General features: G+C 42.8%; 1 protein-coding gene across 2 annotated transcripts; it reads right to left on the bottom strand.

Moving 5' to 3' along the window:
- Positions 1-3,507: 3,507 nt before the first annotated feature.
- LOC100273974 (Tubulin-specific chaperone E) lies at positions 3,508-10,439 on the bottom strand. 2 transcript variants are annotated; one of them, NM_001360518.1, is made up of 15 exons: positions 10,071-10,394; positions 9,711-9,881; positions 9,495-9,541; positions 9,149-9,295; positions 8,980-9,054; positions 8,684-8,793; positions 8,476-8,603; positions 8,243-8,304; positions 8,041-8,148; positions 7,920-7,954; positions 7,575-7,643; positions 5,630-5,721; positions 5,465-5,541; positions 4,383-4,460; positions 3,695-3,978 (listed from the first exon to the last, which is right to left on the bottom strand). In NM_001360518.1, the coding sequence occupies exons 1-15, from the start codon at positions 10,378-10,380 to the stop codon at positions 3,880-3,882; spliced, it is 1,608 nt and encodes a 535-aa protein (NP_001347447.1). In that variant the 5' UTR covers positions 10,381-10,394; the 3' UTR covers positions 3,695-3,879. The 2 variants fall into 2 exon arrangements, with proteins under 2 accessions (XP_020408758.2, NP_001347447.1); XM_020553169.3 differs by lacking the exons at positions 8,980-9,054; positions 9,149-9,295 and having other exon boundaries at positions 3,508-3,978; positions 10,071-10,439.
- Between the last annotated feature and the right edge of the window lie 5,811 nt (positions 10,440-16,250).

The following is a 16,250-nucleotide window of genomic DNA, read 5'->3' as shown; positions in this document are numbered from 1 at the left end:
TCAACCCTTTCCCTCTCTCAAACGGTCACCTAGACCGAGTGAGCCTTCTCCTTAATCAATCAGGTCACTAAGACCCCGCAAGGACCACCACACACTTAGGTGTCTCTTGCTTTGGTTACAAGTCACTTGAGAGAAAGAATGAGAAAGAAGAAAGGCAATCCAAGAAACAAGAGCGCAAAAGAACACGAACACACTCTCTTACAAGTCACTAAATGTTTGAGTTGAATTCTAGGCTTGAAAAGGGTTTGATCTTTGGAAATGTGTCTTGGAGTGAATGCACTAGCTCTTGTATTGAATGTGATCTCTGAAAAACTTGGATGCCAAATGTTGTGGTGGTTGGGGTATTTATAGCCCCCAACCACTTTGGTAGCCGTTGGGGAGGCTTCTGGTGATGGGCGCAATGGACAGTCTGGTGCGCCACCGGACATGCATTGTTCCTTGTCCGGTGCGCTGCCACGTCACCCAACTGTTAGGGTTCGGAGCTGGTCGACCGTTGGAGGCTTTGTCCTCTTGCGGCATCGGACAGTTCGGTGCCACACCGGACAATCCGGTGCCCTCTGACTTCGCTCCTCTGACTTCAGTCGCGGTACTGTGCTACATTGTTCCTGCTGTCAGAGTCGACCGTTGGCGCAGATAGTCGTTGCTCCGCTGGCACACCGGACAGTCCGGTGAATTATAGCGGAGCGCGCCTTCGTTTTCCCGAGAGTGGCTGGTTGACACCTGTACGGTCCTGGCACACCGGACACTGTCCGGTGCGCCATTCTTCAGCACACTCAAGTCTTTTTGCTCCTTTAAAATTGTGTCCCTAACTTGAATCTTTTATTGGTTTGTATTGAACCTTATGCACCTGTAATACATGAATTCTAGAACAAACTAGTTAGTCCATGTGTTTGTGTTGATTATCAACCACCAAAATTAATTATAGGAAAAGGTTAACCCTATTTCCCTTTCATTACTGTCTTCATCCTTATGCATTTTTATTCACATGATTAATGATGAAGGTATGTCCTTCTTGACCTTCGTTTGACAAGCATTATGCCTTCGTGGAAATAATGCTTCGAAAGATGAAGGTATGTAATAATTAACAATCGTGTTGCCTTGTTCTTGATCCACAGCATTTCAGAACAAGTGACCAACATCGACGTTGTGTTATCCGACTACAACAACCACAAGGGGTGTTGCGCCTTAGTGATAGTTACATTGGCTCCTGTTGTTGCTACTCTTACCATGCCAAGAACAGATTTGAACCTACAACCAATTGAGAACAAGTAAGAACAAGATAACAAGCAAACACTCATGGATCTGATAAAGTTGGGGTCATGTTTCAAGTATCCGAGTGGTCTAGTCGACACACGCGTTTACAAGGAAGTAGCAAAGGATAAACTTACATCAAACAAAACCCAAGTTCTTTTGTGGCTACTAGATGCTTAGATAGAAGCATAGAAAAGCGGAGCTCTATGGAGTCATGAAGTTCTCTCGGTCGTTCCTGGACGCCTTGGTTGTGATCTCTCATTGATTCTTGATCCATTAGAAAGTAGACAAAGATATTTTTCCAACAAGTAATTATTTGCATTAAACAACCTTGGGAGTTGAAAGATATGCCCCATTTAAACTTGTACTTGTTGCAGTTAAAAAATCCCCTCGGGGTGGAGTCACGAAGTTCTCTCGGTCGTTCATAGATGCTTCGGGTCTGATCTGTCATTGATTCTTGATCCACTAGAAAGTAGACGAAGATACCTTTCCAACAAGTGCTTATTTGCATTAAACAACCTTGGGAGTTGAAAGATATGCCCTCTTAAACATGCACTTGTTGCAGATACGAAATCCTCTCGGGTGCAACAACTTTTATTGCCTTATTGCCTTCTCCACTCCAAGATGGTTCACCTCCCAAATACCTGAGTATAATAAATTCATCGCAATGCTTTAGTACTTCATTTAAAGAAGAATTAGCTTCAACAGCATGGAACGAGTTCACCTGATAATTAAGTTCATCAGTACAGTCTTCATCATCCTCCCTTTCTGGCAGTAGAGTCATCCTCGACTCTAATGTGTGCTCCTCACCCAAGTATGGCTTTAAATCTAATGGCGTGGTTGCCTGGTTGGGAATGTTGGAAATATCATTACTTGGTCCTCAATCAACTTCTTTGTTCCTCAATGCCTTCCTTGTACACTCAACACATCGCTTAATCCATGTAAGAAGTTCTACAAATAAAAACATACACACTTTACGACGCAATATCATATATTCAAATACATCAAAGTTAGTTACAATGTGAAAGAGTTTCACCTTTGTAATAAGAGCCATTAACATGGTCATATCTGAGCTGGTAATGTTCTCATCATTCTCCCCTTCTTGATAGCAAACTATCCTCGTTTTTGCATTATGACTAAGGTTTTTCAAGGTCTTTCAAATATAAACCTAAAACTTCTACTAACGTACAAGGAAACAAGAACTTCTCTTCTTCTTAAGAACATATCATTACACTACCTCGACGTCAGTGGCGTTGTTACTGAGGAGACACGGATCAGCGGTCAGGATAGTGATCTGGTTCACGAAATCTTAAGTGTTCTCTATCTCCTCCATACTAAGGCTTTGAACTCATACCGAAGTTGATGTGTGTTGGTCTTGCGCACGCGCTGACGAAGTTGTTGTGCATTAGCCTTGCGCACTCGCTGGACCCCAACACGGATCTACTTAATCGCTAGTGACATTATTGATGGCGTTCTCCTCTCTCAAAGACTGGTCAGTATGCCAGGTGGCTAGAGCGTAGGATTGCGGCGACCACTAGACAGTCGTGGAGGTAGACAATATCATCGTCTTCCTCTAGCACGGCAATGTACCACCACCCTATAGTCTCTAAGTTCACTTGCATCAACATCGTCTACTCCTAGTAGTTGGTGCATGTGATCATGAGGAGCTGAGTCCAAATGGTGGATATCACTGTGACAGTGCGGTGGCTCATGACCTCATGGTGCCCTCTACATGGCATTGGTGAGGGTGAGACGTGGTGATGTCTTCATCCTCCATTACTACCACCTAGTAGAGCAAAATAGCAATCCAACCTTGTCTACATATATTCCGATATTAGATGTTGACCGAAACTCTTCTTCAACGATGATCGAAGCTCCGACTAGAATGAAATGATCACCACAAACTAATTTTACAATTAAGTTTTTAGAGTATCTCCAAGAGACTAGCTAAATAACTCGTCAAGCCAAATTTTGGCTACTCAATAGCAAAATAACTCCTCAACAAACTAGCTATGTGCCTCTCCAAATTGACTCTCTCACTAGCCAAATTTGGCTGGCTACCTAACTAGCCAAATTAGATAGATAGTCTATTGAGATGTTATATATAAAGTGTAATATTTATAAAAAGATAAATAGACAGTCAAATAGATAGCTAAAAATGAAGATTCTCTTGGAAATGCTCTTAATTAATTATTAAATAACTAGCTAGCTAGCTATAACTAATTTGAATGGTAATTAGCTACGTGTATGGAAGGAGGCCCTAATTTCTTTTGCTTATTAAATAAAAAGAAAAATTATCTGTGGCACAATGACAGAGTGGTTTCAGTTGTGGAAAACGTCAGCGACACACCACAGTAATCAAAAAAAAATTTGACGTAGTTCGTTGCGTTGACGAAAATAAAAAAAGAAAACTTCTCCCAACCAAACAACCGTCCTCACAATGTTTTTACTATGCTAGTCCATTTTGAAGCCCAAACCCGCACCAATATTCATCACGTGCATATTCCCACAGAAAGAAGTATATAAGGGCAACGAAGAGCGTCATCAGCTATCTTCTCTTCGAAAACTTAATAACAGCTGAAGCGTCAGTTTGCGCCATACAGTTGGCCCTTCTCTAAAGACGACTGGCTAGCTCTCTTCGTCCACAACAATGGTTGCGCCCGAGCCAATTCCAAGCTCCATCAGAGAGGCCGTGTCCTCCTCCACTGGTTGTGGTAGAGGGCATCCCTGCTCCAGTAAATGTAGTGGTCATTTTATGCACGGAGGGCTAGTTTGGGAGCCATAAAACCGGAGAGGATTGAAAGAACTAGATTCCCTTTCTTATTCAATTTTGAATAAGGGAAATCTAGCCCCTCCAATCCTCTCCGGATTTCTCGCTCCCAAACTAGTCCTTGTAGTGGTCATCAAACACGATTTTATGCATGGAGGGTTAGTTTGGGAGCCATAAAACCGGAGGGGATTGGAAGGGCTATATTCCCTCTCTTATTCAATTTTGAACAAGGGAAATCTAACCCCTCCAATCCTCTCTGGATTTCTCGCTCCCAAACTAGTCCGAAAGGGTACAATAGCCCCAGATCTTTCTGATAGGCCTACGAGACGACAATCATACACGATCCAGTTACATTCCATACCTCTTCTTCGACGAACAGTTTCACTTTTATGTCCTTCAGTTTGAAGAAGCTTTCGCACAAAGATTTTAACTTCCCGACCTGTATAGCATGTAGTAGTATTAACGTTATTTCATCTAGATACATGGAAGAAAGAAGTAAAGTCTTGTTTCGATGCAACTCGTGTTTATCTCAATTCACATGTATTGAGGTGGAAAACAATTAATTTGCCCCCCCCCCCCCACACACACACCACCACCACCCCAAACACACCCACCCAATTCACTCCGACACATGGATTGCTATGAATACAAGTGCATCCAAATAAGCCATAAGGGCCTTTGAATAACTAGGCACCACAACATTTCCCTCCCAGCAGTCAAATTTAACATATCAAATGTTGCTAAGAGATATAAAAATCAGGAAATGATGTCCCACGTCATTGCACTACATTATATAACTCAAACCTCCCAAGAGAATGCAAGCAAAAAAAACTCGGCCGGGAAAGTGAATGACCGCTCTTCCCGGTTTTCATAGTAGAAAGACCTGAATACAAGTGCATCCAAATAAGCCATAAGGGCCTTTGAATAACTAGGCACCACAACATTTCCCTCCCAGCAGTCAAATTTAACATATCAAATGTTGCTAAGAGATATAAAAATCAGGAAATGATGTCCCACGTCATTGCACTACATTATATAACTCAAACCTCCCAAGAGAATGCAAGCAAAAAAAACTCGGCCGGGAAAGTGAATGACCGCTCTTCCCGGTTTTCATAGTAGAAAGACCTGAATCACTGGTCCCGGCCGAGAAAACCCCCGAACCCTGGCCTCCCATCGCACCACGGGCCGAATCTCTCGCATCACGATCCAAGGGAGCGCACTAGCGCATCACAGCCCAGGAGAGTGTGGATTGTACGCCGGAGAGGGTGGGGCATAGCGAGGGGATTATTTTTTGGTGCGAAACCAGGAGTCAAACCCCCGACCGGGTGAAAGGGCACCGGCGCACCGCCGCCTTCACCACTAGGCTATCACACCCATCACGAGAATGCAAACAACAAACCGACAAATAAGGATAGCTACGTTGTAGTACCAACAAGTACTTACAGTTGTTGTCGCAGGCAGTTTCTTTGTCAGTGGTTGCTTCTCACCCATTGATGGACCCACACATTTCAACGTAATACCTGCATGTAACGTACAATAAGAACCAGCTCTTTCAGCTGAACCATCAACTGTGTAAATTTTATCAAGATTAAAGTTCAGAATCGGTACTTATAAGGCCAGAAGCCATCTTCTGTGGCCCTGATATGCTTGAAGTTGGCTTCTCATCTTCAATACCATGAAAGGACTTCAGTTCAGCGAATCTGCATCAAGTTTTTTTCTACCTCTATAAGTATCATTAACAACCTTACCACTAGTGATTTATCAAGTACATGTCAGAAGTGAATAGAACTGATAGAAGAAAGCTAGCCATAAAACCCCTAATCATTCTGCATTGCATATCCCACAGGCCGTTCATGCCAGGTGTTCTCTTGGAAACTTTCTTCTTCTGGACAGTATACCAGTAAGTCAGCATACTGCTCCATATTTATTGGATCTATCAAGTTCCTGCCACGGAAGCGGATTTGGAAGACTTGGGCCCCCGCAAATATCAAGTTCTTCATCTGGTTGGCTATACATAATCGCTGCTGGACTTCAGACCGCTTAGCCAAATGAGGGTTTCCACACCAACCTGCTTGCCCCCTTTGTGATCAAGACACGGAAACTATCAGCCACTTGCTTGTTTCATGTGTGTTTGCTAGGGAGGTCTGGACTATTGTTCTTGGAAGAATCATTCCGGCTGTTAGGCCGCCCAGTCTTGATAGCCACTTTAATTCCTGGTGGTGCCTGGCTGCTGGAACTTTGACTAAAGAGGAGAAAAAAGGTTTAATTCCTTAGTGGCTTTAGTTACTTGAGAGATCTGGAAACATAGAAACGCTTGTCTTTTAGGGTGTTAGGCCTGCTGTCCAAAGTGTGGTTCTGGCTATAATGGTTGAAGGGCAACTTTGGTGCCAAGCTGGGGCCTCTGCCCTACAGGACCTGGTTCTTAAAGCTGAGTCCCTTTTGGTCGTTTCTGGGGCTGCTACCATTCAAGTGTGAGTTGTAATTCACACCCCACTCCACGGGGTGTATAATCTTTTCGGGAAGGACTTCATTTTCTTCTTAATGAAATGACATATAGCTTTCCTGCGTGCTTCGAGAGAAAAAAGGCGCAGCCCTCATAACTGACACGTAGCTCTCCTGTGTGCTATGTTTCCTGCGACATAACTGATGAAGAAAGCCAGGCCGACCGCCGATGCCACCTCTACATGAAGGCCAAGGCCCATTTGTTGCCCTCCGTAGTCTGATGGGTGATGGCAAGGCCAAGGCCCATTTGTTGCCCTGTTTAGTATGATGGGTGATGGCAACAGATGGCACCTGTCTCATGTAGCCCCCTCATTCGTTCTTCTCTCATTCTCCCAATGTAAGCAGTGCCATGGAGAACGCATTCCCCGATGCAGTGAACACAAAAATCAATTCCCACCTTCCAGAAGGTTTATCCTTCCCGCTGCTCTTCTGTAATACTCTACCCTCCCCTCGCTCTGCTCAGTGTGATCTATCCTCTCATATCCAATAGTCAGGCTAGCTTAAGATCCACTGATCCACTGGAGACAGAGTTCAGGGTGTATGAATTGCCAGTGCTTCTGCTCTTCAGGAGCTTATCTTGAGGTGCCTTGCTCCAAGCCTTTAATTTGCCTAGTATCGCAAGTTTGTTATGGTTGGATTAATAGTTTCTTTTTGCAGTGGCAGATATGTACTATGAGTGAGGTGTGTTTGGAAGGATTTTAAAAGCCATCCTGTTTTTGTAAGCTTTTCCTTTCTTAATAAAATTGCACACATACTGCTCTATTCGAGAAAGAAAAAAAACAGTGGAAACCAAGAAGTCTCGCTGAACTATTGTTGTTTTGTAAATTTCAAACTGAGTTTTTTTTTTGCTTTGCTTTGGTTGTTTTTCGAGTTTTACGAGCCAAAATTTCCAAAAACCGAATTAACCAAACCAAAAAAACTGAATGCCACCTGATCACCCCTAAAAAGAATTAGTATATCACAAAATCAATGGCATGTTTCTTCTCTGGATCATGTTGTGTTAGTGTATACAACTTTAAAACTAAGAACGGCATAAATGCCACAAACATACCTAGGGTGAAGCCGTCTGATCTCTTCTTGGTCATTTGATTCTATTTTTCCCATAACAAGGCGGACATATCTACAATGGCATTGCTTGTATCAGAATTGAAGTGTGACTTAAAGAAAGACAATTGAAGGGTCTTTTTTATTTTTTTAAAAAAGTCTGGAAGAATGTGGTATTTTTCCTAAGAGAACCAGAAGAAAACTCTGCAGTTCAGATAGAGTGAAAACATTTTAAATTTTCCATTAATACTGATCTGATATCATAAATAGGCTTGACTGGCCATACCACAAAGAAACCTAATAAGGTCATATACTAGTTGGAATGATTTACAGATACAAAGAATTAACTGACCGTATTTCAGATTCCCTCCGTTCACGTGGACTTATCTAGACATGGCAAGAAGGATTAAGGATGTCATATATCTGACTAAGTATTGTACATTCAAAAAAATATCCAGGGAGTTGGCATAAACCTCACTGCCATTTAGTATTCCAACTTTTCCAAGTCGAGCAACAAGCACAAAACGAGGAGCACCACCCTTGGCAGGATCAGCTACAGGATTGTCAGAAAGCCTGACATCCTTCAAAAATTAGACATCAATATGGTCATACAATGTATTATAAATCAGCAACAAGATTCCAAACAACAAGTGTAGTTCACTGAAACCAGCTCACCCTTAAACTTGGGAACAGGTTAAGTGAATCCACTGAAGAAAAGTCATCTATGTCATTAGATCCTGATGAACTTAAAAAAATCAACATTAGCACAGTGTCTTTAGTTTTCACTTCCATTTGAAAATCAGAAAGCACTAGTGCAGTACTAAAGTTAAACAGAATTATGCTCGAATCTTGGGTTCTTTATTATATGGCAAAGACAACAAAATCTAACCCCCACAGAATGCATATACCTAACAAAAGAACTTGCAAATTTTCAAATGGCACAGCAGCTGCATCATCAATAGGTCCATCTGGTGAAAGATTAGATGGATATTTCACATGCTTTAACCTGTTTTTGTTCAAATGGAGTTGTTCCAAACTGGAGAAACAAGGGAGAGAGATGATAAATATTCACACTACCGAAATCAAGGGTGAAAACATTACTATTTCCATTATTACCTTCTTAAGTAAGAAAGTTTCACAATTTCATCCCATGAATCAATATGATTATCTTCTAGATTTAGGAGCCGCAGTGTGTTGAAACCTTGTACGAACTTTCCATCTAGGGTCTAGATACGAAAGCGAGATGCCGTTAGATGTACAAAAAATCATAGTTTTTAACGTTGGTGTATGCCTTGCTGAAGCAAGAAAAACATCCACTCGAAATATTGGAAAGAATAATCCAAAACACCTAGATGTGTTCTCTATTATCATCAGATGCACATGGAAGTTGTCATATAAGAAGGAACACTAACCATGATCATATTAAGCCTGTTTGACATCAGGTGGAGTTCACTGATACATGAAAAGGAAACTTTAATCTTTTCAACCTGTTTTTAAAAACTTAAAATGAGCTCACAGTGTGATTGGCAATGACTAACAACAAAAGCTTCAAAGTGACAGTCTGACAGCAATTGGGTATACCAGTTCCCATGTTACACCACAGTTATTGAGAACAAGAATTCGGATATTCTCGAGCATTGGAGTTTCTACAACATCATTCTCCATGGTATTATTTGTCAAATTAAGAACTTCCAGGGATGCCAGTGCTTGACAAAGAGAGAATATATCCTGAGTGGGAACCAAAATGTTTTAGACACAACAAATGAATAAACAGTTAAACACAGAAGCACAGGGGATATGCTGCAAACATTTGGTAGTACCACCAAGACTTTCTCTTGTTGCTTTGATGTTATATAAAGTCACACCAATTGTAAGTGACTAAGTATAGCAATTGAAGTAACAAGAACCATTCTGTGGGAATTCTTACTTGCCACTGTGAGAACAGATTTCCAGTTAAGTCAAGAAGTTTGAGATCTGGAACATGCAAAAAAATAGCTGTCAGAACAAATGGAAACCTAGGCTTTAATAAGTCCCTGAAGAAATAAATGATAGCAGAACGACCTGCTCCAATTGCTAGACGCATTATGGCTTATTTACAATAAAAACAAGCAGTAAATGGACAAGATGATGATACAGTATTTACTTGGAACCAAACTGTTTAGTTCATTGGGCGCTCCAATTGAGCTCACTCCCATGTAAGAAACGGATGCACTGGCCAACTCATTGAAGTTGTTGAGCTTCTCCTGAACTTTGTCTGTGCCAACAAATTCAACCGAGACCCGCTTCTGGCTTGTCGAGAAGACATACATCTCATCTGAACACAGTGCGTCAAAGCATGCAGTCAGGGTTATTACGGAGGGAATTCAAGAAATTGAGGTGATGTTTGCACAAATATTTCTACTCCTTAGCTGAAAAAGGAAGTGAGCATTGCCGGATCAAAGGAACTGTGGAGGCAGCAAATTCAGGAGGCGTCGGTCGGCACGCACTGCAGTACTGCACTAACCCTGTTCCTCCTTGGTGAAGTCCTGAACGCGGTAACGTAGGCGGAGCGCGTCCGGGAGCGAGATCCCTCCGCTGAGCGCCGTGGGGCGCGCGAAGGTGGCCGAGCACTCTCCCACGGCAACAAAGTATCGGCGGCCGGCGAGCGAGCCATCGTGCCGGCCGCCAGCGCCATCATCCCAGTCGACGCCGACCCAGACTCCGCCGTGGCCCTCTACGGGGCCCAGGTAGCGCACCGTGCCTAGGCGGCGGGGGTCGCCGGCGGCGTGCACGCGCTGGCCCAGGCGGAAAGCAGCGGCGGTGGTGCTGGACATGACTGGACGCCGTGGTGGGCAACTGGGCATCTGGTCGTGATTGGTGAGAGGCGTGATGAGTGATGGAAGCCCATTGGGCTTGCCCCAGCTGTGCTTGTTCGGCCCAAACTGATAGTAGATGAAACTAAACAATACCGAACTTAAAAATATATCTAATCTTTCTTATATAGAACATGTACAGTAAATCACAATAATTTATTTTGTAATCATCAAATTATATCTAATCCACACTAATGACGCGGGCTCAGACTTTGCTCAAGATTAAGACCTCTAACGATGAAAATTGCTAATTATGCTCTAGTCCAATAAGAACCCATTAATGTCGCAGCTAAAATAGAGATAAATTTTTAATTGATACTATGGTTGAATTAAAACTATTAAGAACATTGCACAATACACATGAAAATAAACACATAGTGTCTAGTGATAATTGTTTAGTTATAATATTAATTATTATGTTTAGGTTTGATGTAGATTAGATTTGGTTGTTATCTAAATGTTTTTGTTGGGGGCCTTCGGCTTCCGAAGGTCCTCAAAAACATGATTTAACAATGTTTTTGGAGTATAATACATGAACAGGTACCTTCGGACTTGGATCAAAACCACAGTATGAAGAAGTACAAGGAATACGAAGGATGGTGCAGAGCCGAAGCTATGCGCAGGGGAGCTTCGGCATGATAGCAGAAAAGGAAACTGACTTAAAGATGAAAAGGCTATTTAGACCTCGATGGATTACTATGGAGTTATTAGCAAATGTAAAGGGCATGGGTGTAATTTTACATGGGCTGCGTCTGGTGCCTATAAATAGATGAACAGTGCTCCCGTATTGTTCACGCTGACTTTGCATTTGCTTTTGCGTCACGCTTGTACTTTTACCTTCTTTTAAGCCGAAGGTACACTTGTAATTTAATATCATTTCTATTTTTCCATAGTAATAAAATAGAAATGAGCTGATAATAATACATGACTGCTTATATCACCTTTTATGTTGTATATGATTCTTTCTTCATTATTATATGTCTTGTTGACGAAGGTAAGTCCTTCATAACCTTCGTCCGAAAATCATTATATCCCAAGGAAAATAATACTTCGAAGGACGAAGGACTTTAACGTTTAACATTCTTTGTGTTGCCTTTTTCTTAACTCATAGCATTTGAGATCAAGTCCCCAACATTGGCGCCCACCTCCGGTGAATCCTTTCGACCACCTTCGGCAAGCATTTGACCTTCGTCATGCCACCGAAGAAAGCTTCAGTGACAGGGATTGCTGCTCTGCAGCCACTGGACCCAAACCAGGAGACCCTTTCTCTTCGAGAGGCCCGAAGCCAGAAGAGGAAGGCCACCAGTGCAACGCCCCAGGAAGATGAATTGGACCAAGAAATCAGGAATATGGAGATGCTTCATCAGCAAGTGCAAAAGAAGAAGGAAAAAATGACTCGGTTAGCTGACCTACAAAGGAAGATTGACGAAGCCACTGAAGAAGTACGTCATCTCGCTCAAGATGAGCAAAACCGAAGGCCCCAGCACAGAGAGCTGCACCAAGAGGGTTTCTACAACGAGGGTGAATGGTATGAAGATTTCCATCATGGAAATTTTGCTTTTGATGATGCTTCTCCTCTGTCAGCAGAACTGCAGGCTACACCTTGGCCCCCGTCTTACAAGCCACCCCAGCTCCCCATGTATGACGGACACTCAGATCCGAAGCAGTTTCTGATGAGCTACGAAGCAACCATATCTTCATATGGTGGCAATACTGCAGTCATGGCGAAATCTTTCGTCATGGCAGTCAAGAATGTTGCACAAACCTGGTACTCCTCTCTTCGGCCAGGAACAATCACATCATGGCAGAAGCTGAAGGACATGCTGATCACCAACTTCCAAGGGTTTCAAACGAAGCCGGTTACCGCTCAAGCTTTGTTCCAGTGCACGCAAGATCATGAAGAATACCTCCAGGCGTATGTCCGAAGGTTCTTGCGTCTGAGGGCACAAGCACCAACAGTGCCCAATGAAATTGTCATTGAGGCCATGATCAAGGGGCTTCGGCCAGGACCTACGGCCCAATACTTCGCCAGGAAACCCCCTCAGGCCCTGGAAAAATTGCTTCAGAAGATGGATGAATACATCCGCGCTGATAATGACTTTCAACAGAGAAGGGAGGAAGCTTACAGGTTCTCCGAAATGACCAGGGGCTTCGGATGGAGAATCCACCCAAGGCACATCAGATCAATTCATTCCACTGAGAATAACGACAGAGGAAGTCAGCAACAGAGACCACAATATTCCTCCCAGGCTTCGGGGCAGCAACAAAGCTATCCTCGGCCCCCAGCTCCAAGGGGCAGAGGCGCCAGGGGCTTCGGTGGAAGGTTAAGGGATCAGCCCAGGAAAATTTATTGCCTATTCTGTGGTGAGGACAAGGGCCATACTACAAGGATGTGCCATGTCACCATTCAGAAACAGAAGGAGATAGCAGAAGCTGCAGCCCAACAGAACCAGCCGAAGCAGGTTATGCACATTGCTTCGTATCACTCACCATACATACCAGAGTATGTGGGTAACCATCCTGCAGCTTTTGTTGCTTCGGCAAGCCAACCACAGGCATCTTGGCAACAGCCTCCACCTCCACCACCAATACAACCTGCATACTCCCGAGGCCAACAGCTAGAAGGGAGTCAGCATACTCATCAGCAGCGAGACTTCAGGGAGGAGTCCGAAGCTCACACAGTCAACAGTATTGTGCCAGAATCGATGCATATCTACTAAGAGATATCCTACCCCTGAAACAGTTTTTGCATTCGTCATCATTTTCTTTTTTAATAAGGAGCAATCATTGAAAGCCTAGTTCTTTTGTTGTTTTTAATTTCTTGTAATAGCTTCGTTATTGTCATGATATAATATACTTTCTTCACATACTCACGAAGTTCCAAAAGTCGGTAAAGCACGAAAGTTGTTCTCAAGAGAACGCGGGGTTCACAATTATATTACAAGTTTTGTCGAAGCAACAAAAAGTCGTTCTAAGGAACGCAGCGTAAGTTTGCCGAAGCAACAAAAAGTCATTCCTAAGGGAGCGCAGCGTAAGTTTTCTGCTCAAAAGTTGTTCCAAAGGGAATGCAGAGCTTACAGCGAAAAATAAACGTTGATTCCGCCGAAATATAAGGCGAAGCGCGAAAAGTCAACGCGAATACCGCCGAAATAGAAGGCGAAGAAGTTCAAAAGACGTTCCTAGGGGAATACAGAACTTACAGCGAAAAGTCAACGCTGATACACCGAAAAATAAGCGCTGAAGCCGAAAAATAAACAGCAAAGAGATTGTGTATTCTACTGTGGGAATGTGTGTGTATCTTCGGCACAAATATCATTTTGCATAGCATAACATTATTACATCATTCGCATAACATAACATCATACATCATATTGCATCAATGGCACAAGAAGGGGATACAATGTTAATCTTCGGAAATTGCTTCGAAGAAGTTGTGCCAAGGCACAAAATAAGTTTTGAAGAAGTACAGCTTCATCAACTCTAATATGAAACGAGATCTATTGCTTACAAAGTATAATGTTTTTACGGAGATTGGATGTTTTTACGGAATATGGATATTCTTCACGAAGCATGAAAAGAAGGGAAGGTGTTTTTTCGTCGAAGGCTCAAAAGCGGTATGTACGTAAAGTTTCATGCATCGTAAAGAATTGAATTGCAAACAGCTTATATATTACATTCAAAACTATAAAATGTTACACACTTTGTTCAGCAAATATTATATTTCAAATGTTTTTACAATAACAGCTATTCTTCTTTTAAAACTATTTCCGCAGCTTCGTTTAGCAGTCGAGAAACAGCTTCGTCCACAATAGCTTCGGCCACTTTAGTAATTTCATCTTCTTTCTCTGCTTCTAGGTCGGCCATTGACTCGAAAGGCTCTGGAGGAGGAGATAGTTCAGCTGCGATACAAAACGTAAATAAGTTCGAAGTCACAAAAATAAAATATAAAGTTAAAAACAATTAGGCAATACCTATCCGCCTTTCGAGTTCTGCAGTCTTTTCAGCTGCCTCTGCTGCTTCTCTTGTATCGTGAGAATCTTTTTCGCTCTTTTTTATTATCTCGTGGGCCATCCCTCGGCCGCCATTCTCCCAGATGTCAGTAAAGAATTTTCCGCCAACTAAGCTCGCTTCAGCCGAAGGATCCTTCGTGTCATCAATAGATAAAGTAGCTTCGGTTTGGGCCAAAGCTTTCACATGATTGCAACCTGACTTCTCCAAAATAGCCGCAATTCCCTTGGCACCTGAGAAGGCACAGACATCTCCACGACCACTCAAAATTTCCTCAAAAGCTTCGGCTTCGTTGCTGATCCAGTCAATTGGGCCCTCAGGATCGCCTCTTACGAAGTTGTCTTCGCTGGAGTATGCGCCAACATTGGTGAAGCTAGTTTTTATTTTTCCCACGCATTCTATGGATTTTTCATAACATTTTTCTTTTGAAGAACGAAGTTCTACAACCGTTTTTCCCAATAATTTTTCCAGTAATCACTGGCGTCTCAATCAGCTTCGGCGATAGCACATTTTAATTTCGCTTCAGTCAGCTGTTTCCGAAGATCCTCAATTTCGCACTTCTGGGTTTCAGCTTGGGCTTTGGAAGTAGCTTCATCTTCTTTTATTTTATTCACTAATGAGTTTAGTATTTTATCTTTTTCATGACCTTCGTTCCTTAGTTCAATTACTTCGGAATGAAGGTTATTCAAGCTATAGTGCATCCTTCGTCTTCAGCACTTTTTTGCGCCCTGAGGGCGTTGCTAAGAATAAGGCCCTGCAAAAGGAGTGTGGTATTAAGTATAAGCAAATGGAAAAATTTTGTTTTTAAGTACAAAAATCTCATTCTCTCACCTTTAAACTATTGTATGCTAAGCTGTCGGCCAATTCATCTTTTGATAGCACCGAGAGCCCGTCTTCTAGTGTCGGGAATCCGAAGCTCCTGCTCATCTCCCGACAGACAGAAATCTCCTTGTTGTCTGGGAGACAATACAAGAAATCTTCTTCTCCGCTGCCGTTGAATATCAATGCCCCCTTTGGATATTTCAATTTTTGGGCATAGAATTGAGCTTCTCGCTTTTCTTTTTCAGACAACCTTTTTCCCGAAGCATGTCGTACAATATAATCGAGAATTTTGGGAGTAGGAGTGGCAGTTTGTTCAGACAGAATCTGTTCTGTAGCTTCTCTTTCTGTTTCTTCTTCTCCAGTTTCTAGGGATTTCTCCTTGGCGGGCTCTGAAGGCCCAGCTTCGGTCTCGACATGACTCTTTGCAGCTTCGGCTTCAATTTGTTTTGTTTCAATTCGCGTTTTTGAAGCTTTGGTTGTTTTCCCTAGAGTAGAGCTTGAAGTCTTTATTTTCTCCGGTACATCTAGTACGTTGACCATCCTTTTCCTCTTGGGGGTCGTTGTAAGATCCTTTTGCGCCTTCGGCACTGTCACCTCTGTCGAAGGGCTTATAACTTCTAATATTTTTGTTCTTTCGACCTCTGCCTCTTCAATATTAGTGGCCTTTGGCTCACCTGATTTGGCTGGTTATGCCTTCGGCATTGCAGCCGACTCTTCAGTTTTCTGCGTAACCGCAGGTTCTTTGGCTTTAGTAGCCAAAGAGGTTTCACTGCCAAATTCAGGCACTATGGCCGGTTCAATGAAGCGCGGTCGGTGAGTAAGGACTTTCACCTTTTTCCTCTTCGGCGTGGGCTCGCTTGGAGCAGTTGAAGCATCATCTTTCCCGGAAGTTGCACTTTTTCTTTTTTGCCCCTGTGACGGGTAGCGGTAGTCAGGGTACATGAACCCAATAGCATCAAAAACTCTGTTCAGCCTCTTCTTTTTCCGGCTTCCGAAGGCCG

The sequence above is a fragment of the Zea mays genome, chromosome 5 (genome assembly GCF_902167145.1).
Source record: "Zea mays cultivar B73 chromosome 5, Zm-B73-REFERENCE-NAM-5.0, whole genome shotgun sequence".
Lineage (NCBI taxonomy): Eukaryota > Viridiplantae > Streptophyta > Magnoliopsida > Poales > Poaceae > Zea > Zea mays.
The sequence above is the reverse complement of the archived record's forward strand: the minus strand, read 5'-3'. Positions and strand labels throughout refer to the sequence as shown.

Coding starts and splice junctions, on each gene's coding strand:
- LOC100273974 (NM_001360518.1), bottom strand. CDS start 10,380: ATGTCCAGCACCACCGCCGCTGCTTTCCGCCTGGGCCAGCGCGTGCAC. Junction 9,296..9,494: donor ATCTGTTCTCACAGTGGCAA/GTAAGAATTCCC, acceptor GTTCCCACTCAG/GATATATTCTCTCTTTGTCA. Junction 8,794..8,979: donor ACAGGCTTAATATGATCATG/GTTAGTGTTCCT, acceptor TTTCGTATCTAG/ACCCTAGATGGAAAGTTCGT.